Source organism: Salmo salar, chromosome 01 (genome assembly GCF_965601325.2).
Source record: "Salmo salar chromosome 01, fSalSal1, whole genome shotgun sequence".
NCBI lineage: Eukaryota > Metazoa > Chordata > Actinopteri > Salmoniformes > Salmonidae > Salmo > Salmo salar.
Genome location: NC_138291.1, coordinates 119,273,655 through 119,292,500, shown reverse-complemented (window position 1 = coordinate 119,292,500; position 18,846 = coordinate 119,273,655). Strand labels below are relative to the sequence as shown.

At 43.3% G+C, this 18,846-nt stretch overlaps 1 protein-coding gene across 2 annotated transcripts in view; it reads right to left on the bottom strand.

Moving 5' to 3' along the window:
* The window catches only part of LOC106562767 (carbohydrate sulfotransferase 15), a 174,987-nt gene that overhangs the window by 91,296 nt on the left and 64,845 nt on the right, over positions 1 to 18,846 (bottom strand). For both annotated transcript variants that reach the window (XM_082978779.1, XM_082978780.1), the window contains exon 2: positions 11,172 to 12,038. In XM_082978779.1, coding sequence (XP_082834905.1) covers positions 11,172 to 11,654 — 483 coding nt within the window. In that variant the 5' untranslated portion in view covers positions 11,655 to 12,038. The remainder of the gene's footprint in view (positions 1 to 11,171; positions 12,039 to 18,846) is intronic.

The following is an 18,846-nucleotide window of genomic DNA, read 5'->3' as shown; positions in this document are numbered from 1 at the left end:
ACCAATTTGGGTTTCCAATCTCTCCAAAAGAATGTGGTGATCGATGGTATCAAAAGCGGCACTAAGATCTAGGAGCACGAGGACAGATGCAGAGCCTCGGTCTGACGTCATTAAAAGGTCATTTACCACCTTCACAAGTGCAGTCTCAGTGCTATGATGGGGTCTAAAACCAGACTGAAGCGTTTCGTATACATTGTTTGTCTTCAGGAAGGCAGTGAGTTGCTGTGCCACAGCTTTTTCTAAAATTTTTGAGAGGAATGGAAGATTCGATATAGGCCGATAGTTTTTTATAATTTCTGGGTCAAGATTCGGCTTTTTCAAGAGAGGCTTTATTACTGCCACTTTTAGTGAGCTTGGTACACATCCGGTGGATAGAGAGCCGTTTATTATGTTCAACATAGGAGGGCCAAGCACAGGAAGCAGCTCTTTCAGTAGTTTAGTTGGAATAGGGTCCAGTATGCAGCTTGAGGGTTTGGAGGCCATGATTATTTTCATCATTGTGTCAAGAGATATAGTACTAAAACACTTTAGTATCTCCCTTGATCCTAGGTCCTGGCAGAGTTGTGTAGACTCAGGACAATGGAGCTTTGGAGGAATACCCAGATTTAAAGAGGAGTCCGTAATTTGCTTTCTAATGATCATGATCTTTTCCTCAAAGAAGTTCATAAATTTTTTACTGCTGAAGTGAAAGCCATCCTCCATTTGCGAAGGCTGCTTTTTAGTTAGCTTTGCGACAGTATCAAAAAGAAATTTCGGATTGTTCTTATTTTCCTCAATTAAGTTGGAAAAATAGGATGATCGAGCAGCAGTAAGGGCTCTTCGATACTGCACGGTACTGTCTTTCCAAGCTAGTCGGAAGACTTCCAGTTTGGTGTGGCGCCATTTCCGTTCCAGTTTTCTGGAAACTTGCTTCAGAGCTCGTGTATTTTCTGTATACCAGGGAGCTAGTTTCTTATGACAGATGTTTTTAATTTTTAGGGTTGCAACTGCATCTAGGGTATTGCGCAAGGTTAAATTGAGTTCCTCGGTTAGGTGGTTAACTGATTTTTGTCCTCTGACGTCCTTGGGTAGGCAGAGGGAGTCTGGAAGGGCATCAAGGAATCTTTGGGTTGTCTGAGAATTTATAGCACGACTTTTAATGCTCCTTGGTTGGGGTCTGAGCAGATTATTTGTTGCGATTGCAAACGCAATAAAATGGTGGTCCGATAATCCAGGATTATGAGGAAAAACATTAAGATCCACAACATTTATTCCATGGGACAAAACTAGGTCCAGAGTATGACTGTGGCAGTGAGTAGGTCCAGAGACATGTTGGACAAAACCCACTGAGTCGATGATGGCTCCGAAAGCCTTTTGGAGTGGGTCTTTGGACTTTTCCATGTGAATGTTAAAGTCACCAAAAATTAGAATATTATCTGCTATGACTACAAGATCCGATAGGAATTCAGGGAACTCAGTGAGGAACACTGCATATGGCCCAGGAGGCCTGTAAACAGTAGCTATAAAAAGTGAGTGAGTAGGCTCCATAGATTTCATGACTAGAAGCTCAAAAGACGAAAACGTCATTGTTTTTTTTTTTGTAAATTGAAATTTGCTATCGTAAATGTTAGCAACACCTCCGCCTTTGCCGGATGCACGGGGGGTATGGTCACTAGTGTAACCAGGGGGTGAGGCCTCATTTAACACAGTAAATTCAACAGGCTTAAGCCATGTTTCAGTCAGGCCAATCACATCAAGATTATGATCAGTGATTAGTTCATTGACTATAAATGCCTTGGAAGTGAGGGATCTAACATTAAGTAACCCAATTTTGAGATGTGAGGTATCACAATCTCTTTCAATAATGGCAGGAATGGAGGAGGTCTTTATACTAGTGAGATTGCTAAAGCGAACTGCGCCAATTTTTATTTTGCCCAATCTAGCTCGAGGCACAGACACGGTCTCAATGGGGAAAGCTGAGCTGACTACGCTGACTGTGCTAGTGGCAGACTCCACTAAGCTGGCAGGCTGGCTAACAGCCTGCTGCCTGGCCTGCACCCTATTTCATTGTGGAGCTAGAGGAGTTAGAGCCCTGTCTATGTTCGTAGATAAGATGAGAGCACCCCTCCAGCTAGGATGGAGTCCGTCACTCCTCAACAGGCCAGGCTTGGTCCTGTTTGTGGGTGAGTCCCAGAAAGAGGGCCAATTATCTACAAATTCTATCTTTTGGGAGGGGCAGAAAACAGTTTTCAACCAGCGATTGAGTTGTGAGACTCTGCTGTAGAGCTCATCACTCCCCCTAACTGCGAGGGGGCCAGAGACAATTAATCGATGCCGACACATCTTTCTAGCTGATTTACACGCTGAAGCTATGTTGCGCTTGGTGACCTCTGACTGTTTCATCCTAACATCGTTGGTGCCGACGTGGATAACAATATCTCTATACTCTCTACACTCGCCAGTTTTAGCTTTAGCCAGCACCGTCTTTAGATTAGCCTTAACGTCGGTAGCCCTGCCCCCTGGTAAACAGTGTATGATCGCTGGATGATTAGTTTTAAGTCTAATACTGCGGGTAATGGAGTCGCCAATGACTAGGGTTTTCAATTTGTCAGAGCTAATGGTGGGAGCCGTCGGCGTCTCAGACCCCACAACGGGAGGAGTAGAGACCAGAGAAGTCTCGGCCTCCGACTCCGACTCGCTTAATGGAGAGAACCGGTTGAAAGTTTCTGTCGGCTGAATAAGCGACACCGGTTGAGCATTCCTACAGCGTTTCCCTCCAGAAGCCATGAGAAAGTTGTCCGGCTGCGGGGACCGTGCGAGGGGGTTTATACTAACGTTACTATCTGTACTTACTGGTGGCACAGACGCCGTTTCATCCTTTCCTACACTGACATTTCCCTTGCCTAACGATTGCGTCTGAAGCTGGGCTTGCAGCACAGCTATCCTTGCCGTAAGGCGATCGTTCTCCTGTATATTATAAGTACAACGACTGCAATTAGAAGGCATCATGTTAATGTTACTTAGCTTCGGCTGTTTGAAGTCCTGACGAACCATGTCCAGATAAAACCTCCGGGGTGAAAAAGTTGAATGAAAAAAGTTGAGTGAGGGAAAAAGTAAAAATATACGGTAATGAAAAACTAAAAACCGTCAGGTAGCAAAGTAAGATCGGCAACAAAACGCAGATAAAACCTCCGGGGTGAAAAAGTTGAATGAAAAAAGTTGAGTGAGGGAAAAAGTAAAAATATACGGTAATGAAAAAGTAAAAACCGTCAGGTAGCAAAGTAAGATCGGCAACAAAACGCACAGCAGCGTAAACAAGTCTGCAAGTTGTGACCGGAAACAGGAGTGTGTTTACTGTTTAGATTCCCCAGCTATACAGACAGCCCCCCCAACACACCATATCTCCTGAAACATCTCCCCCAGCTATACAGACAGCCCCCCCAACACACCATATCTCCTGAAACATCTTCCCCAGCTATACAGACAGCCCCCCCAACACACCATATCTCCTAAAACATCTCCCCCAGCTATACAGACAGCTCCCCCAACATACCATATCTCCTGAAACATCTCCCCCAGCTATACAGACAGCCCCCCCAACACACCATATCTCCTGAAACATCTCCCCCAGCTATAGACAGCCCCCCCCCAACACACCATATCTCCTGAAACATCTCCCCCAGCTATACAGACAGCCCCCCCAACACACCATATCTCCTGAAACATCTCCCCCAGCTATACAGACAGCCCCCCCAACACACCATATCTCCTGAAACATCTCCCCAGCTATACAGACAGCCCCCCCAACACACCATATCTCCTGAAACATCTTCCCCAGCTATACAGACAGCCCCCCCAACACACCATATCTCCTGAAACATCTCCCCCAGCTATACAGACAGCCCCCACAACACACCATATCTCCTGAAACATCTCCCCAGTTATACAGACAGCCCCCCAACACACCATATCTCCTGAAACATCTCCCCAGTTATACAGACAGCCCCCCAACACACCATATCTCCTGAAACATCTCTCCCAGCTATACAGACATCCCCCCCAACACACCATATCTCCTGAAACATCTCCACACTTTTAATCATTTTATTGAACTCAAATTCCAAGGGGCGCAGAGACCATCTCATTAAATAACAGTAAAGGGTCTGTTATTTATTTTATTTTTAAATTATTTTTTTGATTTTGTATTATTATTTTATTTAACCTTTATTTAACTAGGCAAGTCAGTTAAGAACAAATTGTTATTTACAATGACGGCCTACCAAAAGGCAAAAGGCCTCCTGCGGGGACTGGGGCCTGGGATTAAAAATAAATAAATAAATACAATATAAATAGAACAAAACACACAACACTACATAAATAGACACCACAACACTACATAAAGAGAGACAACACTACATAGAGACAACACAACACTACATAAAGAGAGACAACACTACATAAAGAGAGACAACGCTACATAAAGAGAGACCACACAACACTACATAAAGAGAGACAACACTACACTACATAAAGAGAGACAACACAACACTACATAAAGAGAGACAACACAACACTACATAAAGAGAGACAACACAACACTACATAAAGAGAGACAACACTACATAAAGAGAGACAACACTACATAAAGAGAGAAAACACTACATAACGAGAGACAACACTACACTACATAAAGAGAGACAACACAACACTACATAAAGAGAGACAACACTACATAAAGACAGACAACACAACACTACATAAAGAGAGACCTAAGACAACAACGTAGCAAGGCAGCAACACATGACAACACACCATGGTAGCAACACAACATGGTAGCAGCACAAAACATGGTACAAAAATTATTGGGCCCAGTCAACAGCACAAAGGGCAAAAAGGTAGAGACAACAATACATCACTCAAAGCAGCCACAGCTGTCAGTAAGAATGTCCATGATTGAGTCTTGGAATGAAGAGATTGAGATAAAACTGTCCAGTTTGAGTGTTTTTTGCAGGTCATTCCAGTCGCTAGCTGCAGCGAACTGAAAAGAGGAGCGACCCAGGGATGTGTGTCCTTTGGGGACCTTTAACAGAATGTAACATTAACAAAATGTACCTTTAACAGAATGTGACTGGCAGAACGGGTATTGTTTGTGGAGGATGAGGGCTGCAGTAGATATCTCAGATAAGGGGGAGTGAGGCCTTAAGAGGGTTTTATAAATGAGCATCAACCAGTGGGTCTTGCGACAGGTATACAGAGATGACCAGTTTACAGAGGAGTATAGAGTGTAGTGATGTGTCCTATAAGGAGCATTGGTGGTAAATCTGATGGCCGAATGGTAAAGAACATCTAGCCGCTCGAGAAAACCCTTACCTGCCGATCTATAAATTACGTCTCCGTAATCTAGCATGGCTAGGATGGTCATCTGAATCACGGTTAGTTAATCACAGCACTTTTAGTACATAGTCCCCCCCCATTTTAGAGGACCAAAAGTATTGGGACAAATCCACTTATATGTGTATTAAAGTAGTAAAACGTTGAGTGTTTCGTCCCATATTCCTATAGTATAATCCTATATTCCTATAATATAATCCCATATTCCTATAATATAATCCCATATTCCTATAATACAATTCCATATTCCTATAATATAATTCCATATTCCTATAATATAATTCCATATTCCTATAATATAATCCCATGTTCCTATAATATAATCCCATATTCCTATAATATAATTCCATATTCCTATAATATAATCCCATGTTCCTATAATATAATCCCATATTCCTATAATATAATCCCATATTCCTATAATATAATCCCATATTCTTAACACGTAATGATTACATCAAGCTAGAATCTCTACAAACTTGTTGGCTGTATTGGCTGTTTGTTTTGGTTGTGTTTCAGATTATTTTGTGCCCAATAGAAATGTAATGGTAAATCATTTATTGTATCATTGTGTCACACTTCTTTATTGATGTGGATTCTACCATGATTACTGATATTCCTGAATGAATCGTGAATAATAATGAGAAAGTTACAGACGCTCCACTATCATACCCCTGAAACCTGCTAACCTCTCACCATTACAATAACAGGGGAGGTTAGCATTTTATATCATACCCCTAAAACATGCTAACCTCTCACCATTACAATAACAAGGGAGGTTAGCATTTTATATCATACCCCCTAAAACATGCTAACATCTCCATATTAACATAACAAGGGAGGTTAGCATTTTATATCATACCCCCTAAAACATGCTAACCTCTCACCATTACCATAACAAGGGAGGTTAGCATTTTATATCATACCCCTAAGACATGCTAACCTCTCACCATTACAATAACAAGGGAGATTAGCATTTTATATCATACCCCTAAAATCAAATCAAATCAAATTTATTTTTATATAGCCCTTCGTACATCAGCTGATATCTCAAAGTGCTGTACAGAAACCCAGCCTAAAACCCCAAACAGCAAGCAAAGCATGTGAAAGAAGCACGGTGGCTAGGAAAAACTCCCTAGGAAAAACTCCCTAGAAACATGCTAACCTCTCACCATTACCATAACAAGGGAGGTTAGCATTTCATATCATACCCCCTAAAACATGCTAACCTCTCACCATTACCATAACAAGGGAGGTAAGCATTTTATACCATACCCCCTAAAACATACTAACCTCTCACCATTACAATAACAAGGGAGGATAGCATTTTATATCATACCCCCAAGACATGCTAAACTCTCACTATTACAATAACAGGGTAGGTTAGCATTTTATATCATACCCCCAAGACATGCTAACCTCTCACCATGACAATAACAAGTGAGGTTAGCATTTTATATCATACCCCTAAAACATGCTAACCTCTCACATTACCATAACAAGGGAGGTTATCATTTTTAGCATACCCCCTAAAACATGCTAACCTCTCCCTATTACCATAACAAGGGAGGATAGCATTTTATAGCCTACCCCCTAAAACATGCTAACCTCTCACCATTACCATAACAAGGGAGGTTAACATTTTATAGCGTACCCCCTAAAACATGCTAAACACTCTCACCATTACCATAACAAGGGAGATTAGCATTTTATAGCGTACCCCCTAAAACATGCTAACCTCTCACATTACCATATGGTGAGAGATTATTCGTAACCATGGTAGCGTCCACATTAATGTAGAAGTGTTACGAAACATATTCTATTCTTATTTACAATAAAAGTGACTCCAAAATGACACAATACATTATTTACATTTTAACGGACAATCTTATCCAGAACGACTTACAGGAACAATTAGGATTAAGTGCCTTGCTCAAAAGGTACATCGACAGATGTTTTCACGTAGTTGTCTCAGGGATTCAAAACCAGCAACCTTTTGTTTACTGGCCCAAATGCTCTTAACCACCGGAAACTACCGGAAACACAACCACATCAAACAGTAAATGCAACCGACAAAATGTGTCACAAACTTGATGATGTCATTGTTACGCTATGAATGACTATCTACTATGTACAACAAGTGGTGTAATTTCTAAACGATTCACCCGATATGGATGAAGATACCCCTCAAATTAAACCTGACAGTCTGCACTTTAACCTCATAGTATCATTGTATGTCATTTTAAAATCCAAAGTGCTGGAGTACAGAGCCAAAAACAACAACGTATAGAGAGTTTGACAGCGAGAGAGAGAGAGAGAAAGAGAGACAGAAAGACAGAGAGACAAAGAGAGAGAGAGAGACAGAAAGAGAGAGAGAGAGAGAGACAGAAAGAGAGAGAGACAGAAAGACAGAGAGAGAGAGACAGAGAGAGATTTCTAAAACACTGTTCTTTGCTGAAACATAGCTGATGATATTGAAATGTCTTTATGTTTTGAAACTTTTTAGAGTGCAATGTTTCCTGTTCATTTCTAATAGTTTTTTGTTGATGTTGTTAATTTTGCTTCTTCTCACTTTTGTTTAGTGTATATTTCACTTGCTTTGGCAATGTAAACATATGTTTCCCATGTCAATAAAGCCCCTTTGAATTGAATTGAGACAAAGAAAGAGACAGAGATTTGATTTCAATTTATTAGGATCCCCATTAACCGACACCAATGGCGGCAGCTAGTCTTACTGGGGTCCAACACATAACAAAAAACAGGAGAGAGAGAGAGACAGAGATAGAGAAAGAGAGAGACAGAGACAGAGACAGAGAGAGACAGAGAGGGAGGGAGGGAGGGAGGGAGGGAGGGAGGGAGGGAGGGAGGGAGGGAGGGAGGGAGGGAGGGAGACAAAGAAAGAGTATCTACCTCACTTGCTTTGGCAATGTTAACATATGTTTCCCATGCCAATAAAGCCCCTTTGAATTGAATTGACAGAGAGAGAGAGAGAGAGAGAGAGAGAGAGAGAGAGCGAGAGAGAGAAAGAAAGAGAGAAATGTGCAACGGACGTATGTTTCTTTAACTGGCCAGCGAGGTGATGTAGTATTGATTGTGTCGGCAACACATTCCCTTTCTCATTAGCTTGTTCAATAAGAAATTAGGTGTGATGCAAACAGGGCCGGCTCGAGGCATAAGCCACATAAGCGGGTACTCAGGTCATGTTGCCCAGGGGGCCCTGGCCTCATGGGGGCTTCCATTGATTTTGATAGTCACACTCAATCAGAGATCATTAACATGGCAAGTCTTGGTCAAATGTGTGGAATTGCAGGAAATGTTCTTTAAAACGGCAACAACAAAAAATCTCTACACCCAATGGCAAAATATGTAGAATTACAAGAAATGAACTTTAAACGTACATTTTTCTTTGCGAGGTGGGGAGGCCACCCAACCAAATCTTGTGTGTAGGTGTAACCGATGTGAAATGGCTAGTTAGTTAGGTGCGCGCTAATAGCGTTTCAATCAGTGACGTCTCTCGCTCTGCGACCTGAAGTAGTTGTTCCCCTTGCTCTGCGAGGGCCGTGGCTTTTGTGGCGCGATGGGTAACGATGCTTCGTGGGTGTCAGTTGTTGATGTGTGCAGAGGGTCCCTGGTTCGAGCCCAGGTAGGGGCGAGGAGAGGGACGGAAGCTAGACTGTTACACAGGGCCGCCAAAAGGCTTTGTCCGGCCCTGGATGCAAACAGCCTTGGCACAAACCATTATCTATAGCATTACGGATTTAATTGAAACAGGAGTTGAGTTGAGACGGCTGGGCCAGGAATAGGAAGTGGTAGAGCCAATCAGTGGAGTGAGTGAGGCTACATACATCCCAAATGGCACCCTATTCCCTTCATAGTTCACCAGTTTTGACCAGAGGTCCCTAAGGGCCCTGAACCAAAGTAGTGCACTTATATACTGTGCATTCGGAAAAGTATTCAGACCCCCTCCCTTTTTCCACATTTTGTTACGTTACATCCTTATTCTAAAATGGATTAAATACAATAAAAATCCTCAGCAATCTACACACAATACCCCATAATGACAAAAGCGAAAACAGGTTTTTAGACATTTTTGCAAATTTGCAAAAAATAAAAAGCAGAAATAGCTTATTTACATAAGTATTCAGACCCTTTGCTATGAGACTTGAAATTGATCTCAGGTGCATCCTGTTTCCATTGATCATCCTTGAGATGTTTCTACAACTTCATTGGAATCTACCTGTGGTAAATTCAATTGATTGGACATGATTTGGAAAGGCACACACCTGTCTCACCATACATGCCTTCCATCTTACCTCACAGGGTTCCCCACCCATCTCCCCAGTTATTACAAGTATAGGTGCAAACTTGTGGACACCTAAAAAGTAACGTACTGCTCTGTTATGGACGTGTTCATTTTTAAAATACCTCTTTGCACCCCAAACTCTTGCTGAATAGTCCAGAACAGGACACACGCATGTCTGATACAGTTTGGAATACGTAGCCTAACCAATACCTTTGAGTGGTTTTGTTTTTCCTATAACTCCCCCAAGAGCTCTACTTGCTGAGTCGGCCGGCCAGGGCAGTGATCTCAAGAATTTCTTCATCAAAACAAAACTGAAAAATACCTCTATTAATAGCTGTTTATCTAAAATAAATTATCTGTCTGATTGTCAGGTTGATCATTAGTCTCCATCTTCTACACCAAGTCATTATCTGTCTGATTGTCAGGTTGATCATTAGTCTCCATCTTCTACACCAAGTCATTATCTGTCTGATTGTCAGGTTGATCATTAGTCTCCATCTTCTACACCAAGTCATTATCTGTCTGATTGTCAGGTTGATCATTAGTCTCCACCTTCTACACCAAGTCATTATCTGTGTTTTAGTCTGACTAATCATGAGTCTCCATCTTTTATACCAAGTCATTACCTGTCTGATTGTCAGGTTGATCATTAGTCTCTACCTTCTACACCAAGTCATTGTCTGTCTGATTGTCAGGTTGATCATTAGTCTCCACCTTCTACACCAAGTCATTATCTGTCTGATTGTCAGGTTGATCATTAGTCTCCATCTCCTACACCAACTGACTACGTAATTATAACATTCTGCAGGTTGAGTTTCTGACATTTAAAATAATACAAGAGGGTTTTGACATGGTGTTTTCCAGTTTTAGTTTTCAGGGAACATGTCTTTATACAATTACTCCTCAAGATACGCCACATTTTCGTTACCTGAGAACAAAAGTAGCAACCCCCCCCCCCCCTTTCTCCCACTCCTTAAGTACCTGTGTAACATCAGAATTCAGCCCTTCCTGTTCCTCCCTGACTTCCATTGGAATTGTCTTATGTTGTTTCGGTCCTAAATTATTTGTTTAGTTTCAGAAGGATGTGCTTCCAATTGTTATTTCGGGCTAACGAATTGGAAAAACTAGAATATGATATGAAGGGAATGTTATCAAAGTTTATTTCTATTTGAACCGAGTGTGAATGTAAATAGAATTAAACTTTCCTACAACAAACTACAACAATTCTATTTTACTGAGACTTTTAATTAAGATACAGATCAATATAATGCAAGATCAGACAGACACACACACACACACACACACGCACACACACACACAGACACACAGAGACACACAGAGACACGCACGCACACACACGCACGCACGCACGCACACACACACACACACACACAGAGACACACACACACACAGAGACACACACACACACACAAACACACACACACACACACGCACACACAGAGACACACACACATACAGACTACAGTGCAGTACTTACATGTGGCTCACTGTGTATTAGTGCCTTGCGTTCTGGCAGCTGTCTAGTAGAACTGAACTCCACCTTGGACGCTATGCTCTTCACCATAAGTTTAATGGTAGCATAGTCCTTGGCAGAAGACACATTAAAGGGGTAGGGCCCAGCTCCGGACCCCGAGTTAGGGACCATAGAGAAATGATATGGGGACGGGGTCAAGAGGAGGCCCTTCTTGTCCCCAGTGAGGATATAGGAAGCCATGATGAGGAACATGACGGTGAGGCCGAACAGGAAGCTGTACAGTTTAACCTTCCTGAAGCAGGTCAGGGTGCTCGTACCACATCCCAGGGTGCACCACGGCCAGAGTCGGTGGAGAGGGTCACGTTTCACCTCCAGAACGGCAAACAGGCTCATGGGGCTGTCGTCCACCTGTAGTTTCAGAGGTCTCTTCCTGTAGTCCTCCATCGGGGAACCCAGCAGGGTGTATTCGTAGTCCATGTGTGTCATGGTGACAGAGAGGTGGGGTGGTGGTGGGCTGGCTAGGTCTGGGTGGTGGGGTGGTGGTGGGCTGGGTGGTGGGGTGATGGCGGGCTGGCTAGGTCTGGGTGGTGGGGTGGTTGGGTCTGGGTGGTGGGGTGATGGTGGGCTGCCTAGGTCTGAAGACCCAATGTGGTGGTGGGGTGGTTGGGTCTGGGTGGTGGGGTGGTGGAGGCCCGGCTAGGTTTACTCAGCCTCAGAGACTTGGTGGTGGAGGAGGAGGAGGAGAGGTGGTGGTGGTGGAGCCAGTGAGATGGGAGGAAGAGTATGGTGGTTGTGGCCCAGGAGGATCATCCATGCTGGGGGTGGGATGCTGCGTGCGGACAGACCACCTCCTCAACCACTACTGGAGACCTGGAAAGAGGAAGAAGAAGAAGAAGAGGGATGACTGACAGAGAAGGAGGAAGTGGACTTCCAGTGAAACATCCTGTTTCCTCTTAAAAATGACTTTATACTTTAAGTGTCTAGCTGATCTAAAAAAATGCTGGATTAAAAACAACCCAATTTGGGTTATTTAGTAACCCAGCACTGGGTCAATATTGGACAGAACACACGCTGGGTTATTTAGTAACCCAGCACTGGGTCAATATTGGACAGAACACACTCTGGGTTATTTAGTAACCCAGCTGTCATGACGTTGGCCTGTGGGTAAGGTTTATGACCCCCCCCCCCCCATAAATACCTTTTACCACTTCCCCTCTCTGAGTCTATTGAAGGACTTGAATAGCCTGTGTTAAATATAGAGAGTCTGGGAACATCAAACAAATGGGGAAAGGTACCACATATTTTGTTAATAAAACCAGTTGGAAATATGCTTGGGAACGTAATGAGTATGTATGTCAGTTCGGTTGTCATCTGAGACATTATGACTGATGACAGGACGACTTAAACTGTATCTGAGAAAGTATACACCCTCTAGTTATCAGAGTCACATGGAATTGTTATGCAATTGAAATGTTTGATATTGAAAATGTTTGTTAGGAGATGAAATGTAATTTTAGCTTCCGAATGAGAGATTTGGGTTTTCATAAGGAAAGTGCCCTGCTCGATCAGTGGCCAACCCTGTGAAGAGACAGGGGTTATAAACGATGAAACACCTCCCTCCCCCTCTCCACTATATAATCCTTTGACGAAAAGATAACCAGGTTGTTCCAGTACGGGAGGTCTGCAGCCTCTACGTTAGAAGGACACACATGTCAAGAACAGAACTAAGCCAACCTCGGCGTGAGCTTTGGTGGCGAATGGTATGAACTTTGAGCTTATTCACTACAGAAGTGCTACTTCCTAGCCGTTGAGTTAGCAGCGGCCGATGCTTACGTGGGCTAGGAAAGGACGGACGACGGATCCAGTCTAACAGACGGACGAAGATACCACCACGTATCCAATTGACCACCAAAGACATTCTTCCGAGTAACAGGAAGATCTGTTGGCCAACCCGGCCAGCATCTACGACCAATCTACCGAAGCGCAGCTCAGAGTAAATATTTATTGCATTTTCCTTTTCCAAATGGGCGGTAATTTAGAATGCATAAGATAATGTATTTACGATAGCATAGCTGCTGTTTCTCTGTTCCTAAATCTTCCCGCTCTTTCATTCAAGCCCAACCCCCTTTCCTTTGTGTAACCAGCCGTCATATCTGTTCCGTCTACCGGGACGTTTTCTGTATGACATCAGTGTATTCTGTGTATTTGTAATTCTGTGTGATTAGTTAGGTATTTAGTAAATAAATAATTAAACCTAATTTTGTATTGCTGATTCAACTTGTTAGCCAGGGTTCGTGAAGATAACCAAGAATTTACAACTTTCATTATGAGACTGAAAATAAGACAAGGGTTAATATTGACTGCTATCGAGGTAAAATATTACAAAGTATTTTAAGAGTTTATTCGGAAGATAATGGCTCTATAAACGTTCTTCCGTGGTGCCCCGACTTTCTAGTTAATTACATTTACATGATTAGCTTAATCAGGTAATATTAATTACAGAGAAATCATTTTATAAGTTAGCATGTCATATCACTTAATCCGGCATAGCCAAAGACACGACATTTGGAGCCCCCGTGCGAGGAATCTAAAATAGGATGATGCTTTCATTTTGATTCAGCATATATAAAATTGAAAAGCAGATTACATAATATACCAAGTTGATTATATACATTATGGGAATTGTAGACTGGAATTATTGGTGCGTGTGTGTTCCGGAGAATCGCCTCCGTGTTGTGCTCTGAGGTAGTCAGTGGGTAGCATAAACTATACATGTATGTATGTATGATGGCTGATAAAGCTATCTGAGAAATAGCGCGTTTGGCCAAACGCTAAGTATGTCTGCCTCTCGCGTTTCAGACGCGTGTTGGCTAGGTCATTATTAATTTCTCGAGCGAGGACAAAGAGCCAGCCGATTGAAATTTAGGAGAGATTAGCTTGACCAGCGATAAGTATCTCTCTGTCTCTCGCGTTTCGATGCGAGTAGACCACGGTGCAATTCGTTGTTTCCCGCGAGTTCCGGTTAAAACATCGTCAAATATCGCCGAAAAGGGTTTGAACATAATACGTTATAAGTAAAACCTTTCCCTTGCCAAGGGAATCCTATGTTGAGCATTTTTCAGGCATAAAGTAGCATTAGCTTGCTCGAGATGCTAAGCTAAAAAAAAAAGGGAAAACAGCCATTTTGTTTTGTACCACATTGTAAGTCATCCGACTTGCGGAACGAAAGTCCCGCCCTGGGTACTCCCGTTTGATTTCAGTGTGTGCCCTCTGAAGAAGTCACCAATACTTTCCTTCAAATAATTAGTCAGGTGACACTCAAGTCGTTACTCGTGATATCCAGACGGATATCGATGTCTTTTTCAATTGAACTAATAAGTGAAATTGCCAGATTTACATTCTCAAGTTTAAATAATATCCAAATTGATGAGTTTTCTAAATGAGACATTGTAATCTTTTTCCACATTAACCTAGATGAATAAACCTCTCAGGTTAATTCAAGTTTAAATCCCAAATAGCCTATACAGGTTTGATTTATCATTAAAATTGATCAATCAGTAAAATTTGGTTTTTGCTAAACCCATAAAGTAATCCAGTACTGACAGAAGTCCCGCCCCCGCGGGAATCCCATGTGGCTTCGGCCCAAGGAAGAAGTGTACCATAGTGGGAAGTGCTCCCAACATTTAATCTACTGTTTACACTTATGATATCCAATCAATGGAGATTGTATGGATTATCATCTCATTCAATTTAATAAGTTAAATTGTTGAACATACCTTAATGTTCTTGCAATCAAATGAGACACTTTTAAACTTCCCATATTAACCTGGATGAAGCAACCCCTCAGGTTAATTCAAGTTTAATACCCAGATAGCCTACCCAGGTAGGATTAATCATTGGCATTGATTAATTAATTCAATTTGCTTTTGCAAATTCATTCACGTCCAACTTCCACATTACTGGTACAGTACTGATGGTTCGTCAACATCTATAAATAGATTAAACTTGTCTTTGCAGCTTCCAATGAATTCCAAACCCAAACATTGAAAAAAAAAATAGGAACATTTTTCCTCTACATTTTTCTAATAATGTGCAAGCTACCAAAGGAGGTGGTCACCACTCCTCCGCTAATTAGTGAACCTCCACCCATAAAAGGATTGATCTCTGACCTCAGCAGTGATACCAACCCTAATTATGCCATTAGAAAAACAACAGCCGAAATTGCGAACGCTCTCCAAAATCAACCATCAAATACAGGCTTTGTGACTGTTCTCTCCACTTTAGCACTTGTGTATCGCCATCAAAGGTTGGCATCGGTCCAATACCACAGTGCACAGCTGAAGCACGTGCAAGACATGGCTAACATGAGGGCACAGGTGGAGAGAACTGAGCAACTATTGACAAAAGCATGAAATGAAAACATTCTGCTAGTCGAGGAACTGCGTTTGAAATCGGAACAATTAAAAGTAATTGCAAATACTTATGACGATGAACGAGAACAAACTCTCCAACAAAATCGTCATCTGCAGGAACAACTCGATTTAGCCAAAACTAAATGCGATGTTGTCCACGCCAAACTAGATAAATCTGTCGAGTTATCTACAAACAGGAACGCGCAATTTGATAACATGCAGGCAGTTTTGTTGAACATTACTCAAGGTAACAATGTTCTACTCCAAATTCTGCAGACCAAAGACGATCAGTTGATGAACACAATGACAAAGTTGGATGACAAATCAGCAGAACTTATTGAAGTCGCTGACCCAATGAATGATGAGAGAACTCAGGTGATGAGGATGGAAATATTGATTTCTAAGCAAGCAGAGGAAATCTCATCACTGAATCTCTCGCTCTGTACTCGAGACCTCTATCTGCAAACCATGACAGATAAATTTGAGACCGAAAGGAGCAGGTGTGACACTCACGTGTCCAAAATTGGTACTCTAAACGCTCAAGTGGACTCTGCAATGCAGCAGAAGACCACCCTTAGGGACCATCTGGAGGAAGTCCAGAATGGTCACGCTCTACAGCATGACTACCCATCCAAGCAACCGGAGTCCGGTACTCAAAGGAGTGAAGACGATAGGTTTCAGACATTGCCTCCATCATGTGTCCCCCAGTCTTCTCCTCTTGGCCATTCGGCACTGAGTAATATGGATCCTCTTGGCCAACAAAGCCAAAGCTTGGCCTCTCCTCTTGGCCTGTCGGCCCCAATTTCTCCACAGGATGAAGCCAACCCTCTCCGCCCGCTTGGCGCGGAATACCTTGACAAACTCGTCAAGAATTTCCCCACCTTTGACCCCGTTCCAGGTCAGCCAAACGATACTGAGACGTTCCTAGCTGACATAGAGGACGCGTTGGGTGGCTACCCGAATGCTACGGGTTCTGACAGGGTTTACCTGTTGAAGCGAACGTCTAATAGACACGTGACGAGGTTCATTCGCCTACAACAGCAACACGTGCTAAATGACTACGCTAAACTTGCCACAGCTTTGAAATTAGAATTCAGTGGTTCTGCGACTCGCAAACACGATAGCTCACTGGCTAACACGGTCAAACAAGCTCGGAACGAACACCCACAAGCTTTCTATCATAGGCTTCGTTCAGCTTACTTTGGCCTACTCACGGAAACAGGAATGGAAGAGCTGTTACCATTCAAACAAATGTTTCTGTCGAACATGTATCCCACCTTCATTACCTACTTGGGCCCTGCAGCCCACGTTGGCTTGCCTATCTTACAACTCAGAGAGCTTGCAAGCACAGCTTTTGAGGCATCAAAAGTTCACAACGCTAAGAGCCCTGACCACTCGGTTTTGAAGTTTAACCAGGAGCACTCACTCCAGTTAGAGGGTGCATTATCAGGTATTGGAGCGTCGAGAGATGACGCACAACAACAGTTTCTACCACGAAACCATGATTCCAATAACCTCCGCGGTCGAAATAACTGTAAAGTACGTAGCCATCAACATGACTACCGCTACAAACGACCCGTTCGCTACGTTCCTGCACCCAACCCACAAAAAGTGTCAGAGCACAAGGGTAACAAAGGGTTGAAGGACGATCAAAACGTAGACCAATGTTCTCCAGAAGTCCCACTACGGGAAGAACTTAAGCGAGTACAATTTGAGAAAAGGGTAAAAGATAAGTCACAAGGACTAGACGGGGAATTACCGGACACCAGGTCCGCAGGAATTAACACCCATAGCAAGGACGTTAAAGTTCAAATTTCTCCCGCTCTCATTCAAGACCCTATCCAGGGCCCGCTTGATCAAGAAACAAGCCCCCGGGCTCTGTCTATAGACTCTGATACAAAAGTTGCGAAGAAAAAGGTTAAACGCTTCGTTAAAGCCAAGCTCACTCAAAATCGGAAAAGTCAATCTGCTTCCATCTTGAACAGACATGGCACATCACGTCGTTGCGAACGACCACTCCACTTTGTGGGGAATATGTCCACTAACCACGAATCTAAACGGCTATACCTGGAAACAGTCCTGGAGGACTGCTTAGCTTGTCATGCGCTAATTGATTCGGGTGCGACAATATCACTCATCTCTCAAACATTGTTTGATGATCTAAAAAGGGCTTTGAAGCCAACTAAACGTTGGTTAAAAGTGGAACGATGTGACACTACACTTCGAGGGGTCACTCAGACTACCTCGCCTCTCACATTGAGAGTCATGCTGAAACTACACTTCCAGGACGTATCGCTCGTTCACACTGTGTATGTTACCAGCCTCAAAACTGTAACCCTGCTACTTGGAGCAGACTTGATGGATCGATTACTCCCATTGATGGATTGGAAAACCAACCAGGTATGGTCACAGGCCACAGTGCCTTCTCCACTGACCACACTGTCTTCCCCTAACGCTAGCTGCAATGCAGTCATTCACGAGGGGTATCTGTCGAAAGCACCCCTTTGGGAAAAGACGTTTAGAAACCTCTTGGTGCAGAATCCGATCCAAGGAGATATTACGATATCTCGACACATTCCATCAGCCAACCTGATTGACCATTCTTTTCATGATTTCGAGCCAGCTGTCTCTGTGAATAAGCAACTTCCCTCCTCCTTGCAGTCGTGCAATTCGATAGTTGAGATGAACTTCGCTTGCCCTTCGGACACTTCCGCAAGCACTGCGGCCGTCTCAGCAAGAAAAACATTGATGTGCAGAGTACACTCTGCTTCCGATGATACACCTTCTGCTTTGTTGGGGACTGTCACCCCTTACAATGACACTAATGGCGTCAGTCCAGCAACTGACCCGATGACTCCCACTGGTGAAACACTTTGCGATATCGCAGACCGATATCCTCGTCTCAGTTTGCAGGTACTGAAGAGGTTGCCACACGCGGACGCGGTGGTGACTGACAGACCTCGACAGCCACTGAGGGTGTTGAAGCACAAACACCAGGATATTTGGTTGAAAGGTTACAGCCATTCTCATAATAACGCGGCCACTGACGACTCGTACATAGGGTCCGACCTTTTCGTTTACGCCTCGGACACCAACACCACCCGCTGGTGGGGGGGTCCCGAGACACAAAGGGGGGGAATAGTAGCCCAGACCCATGATGAGCCTCATCGAGGCCGGTGGGGGGGTCGAGACTACGGACAACACCGTACGAGGCCGCCAGAGCATAAATCAAATCTAGTTGTAAACTCCCCTATGAGAACAGTGAG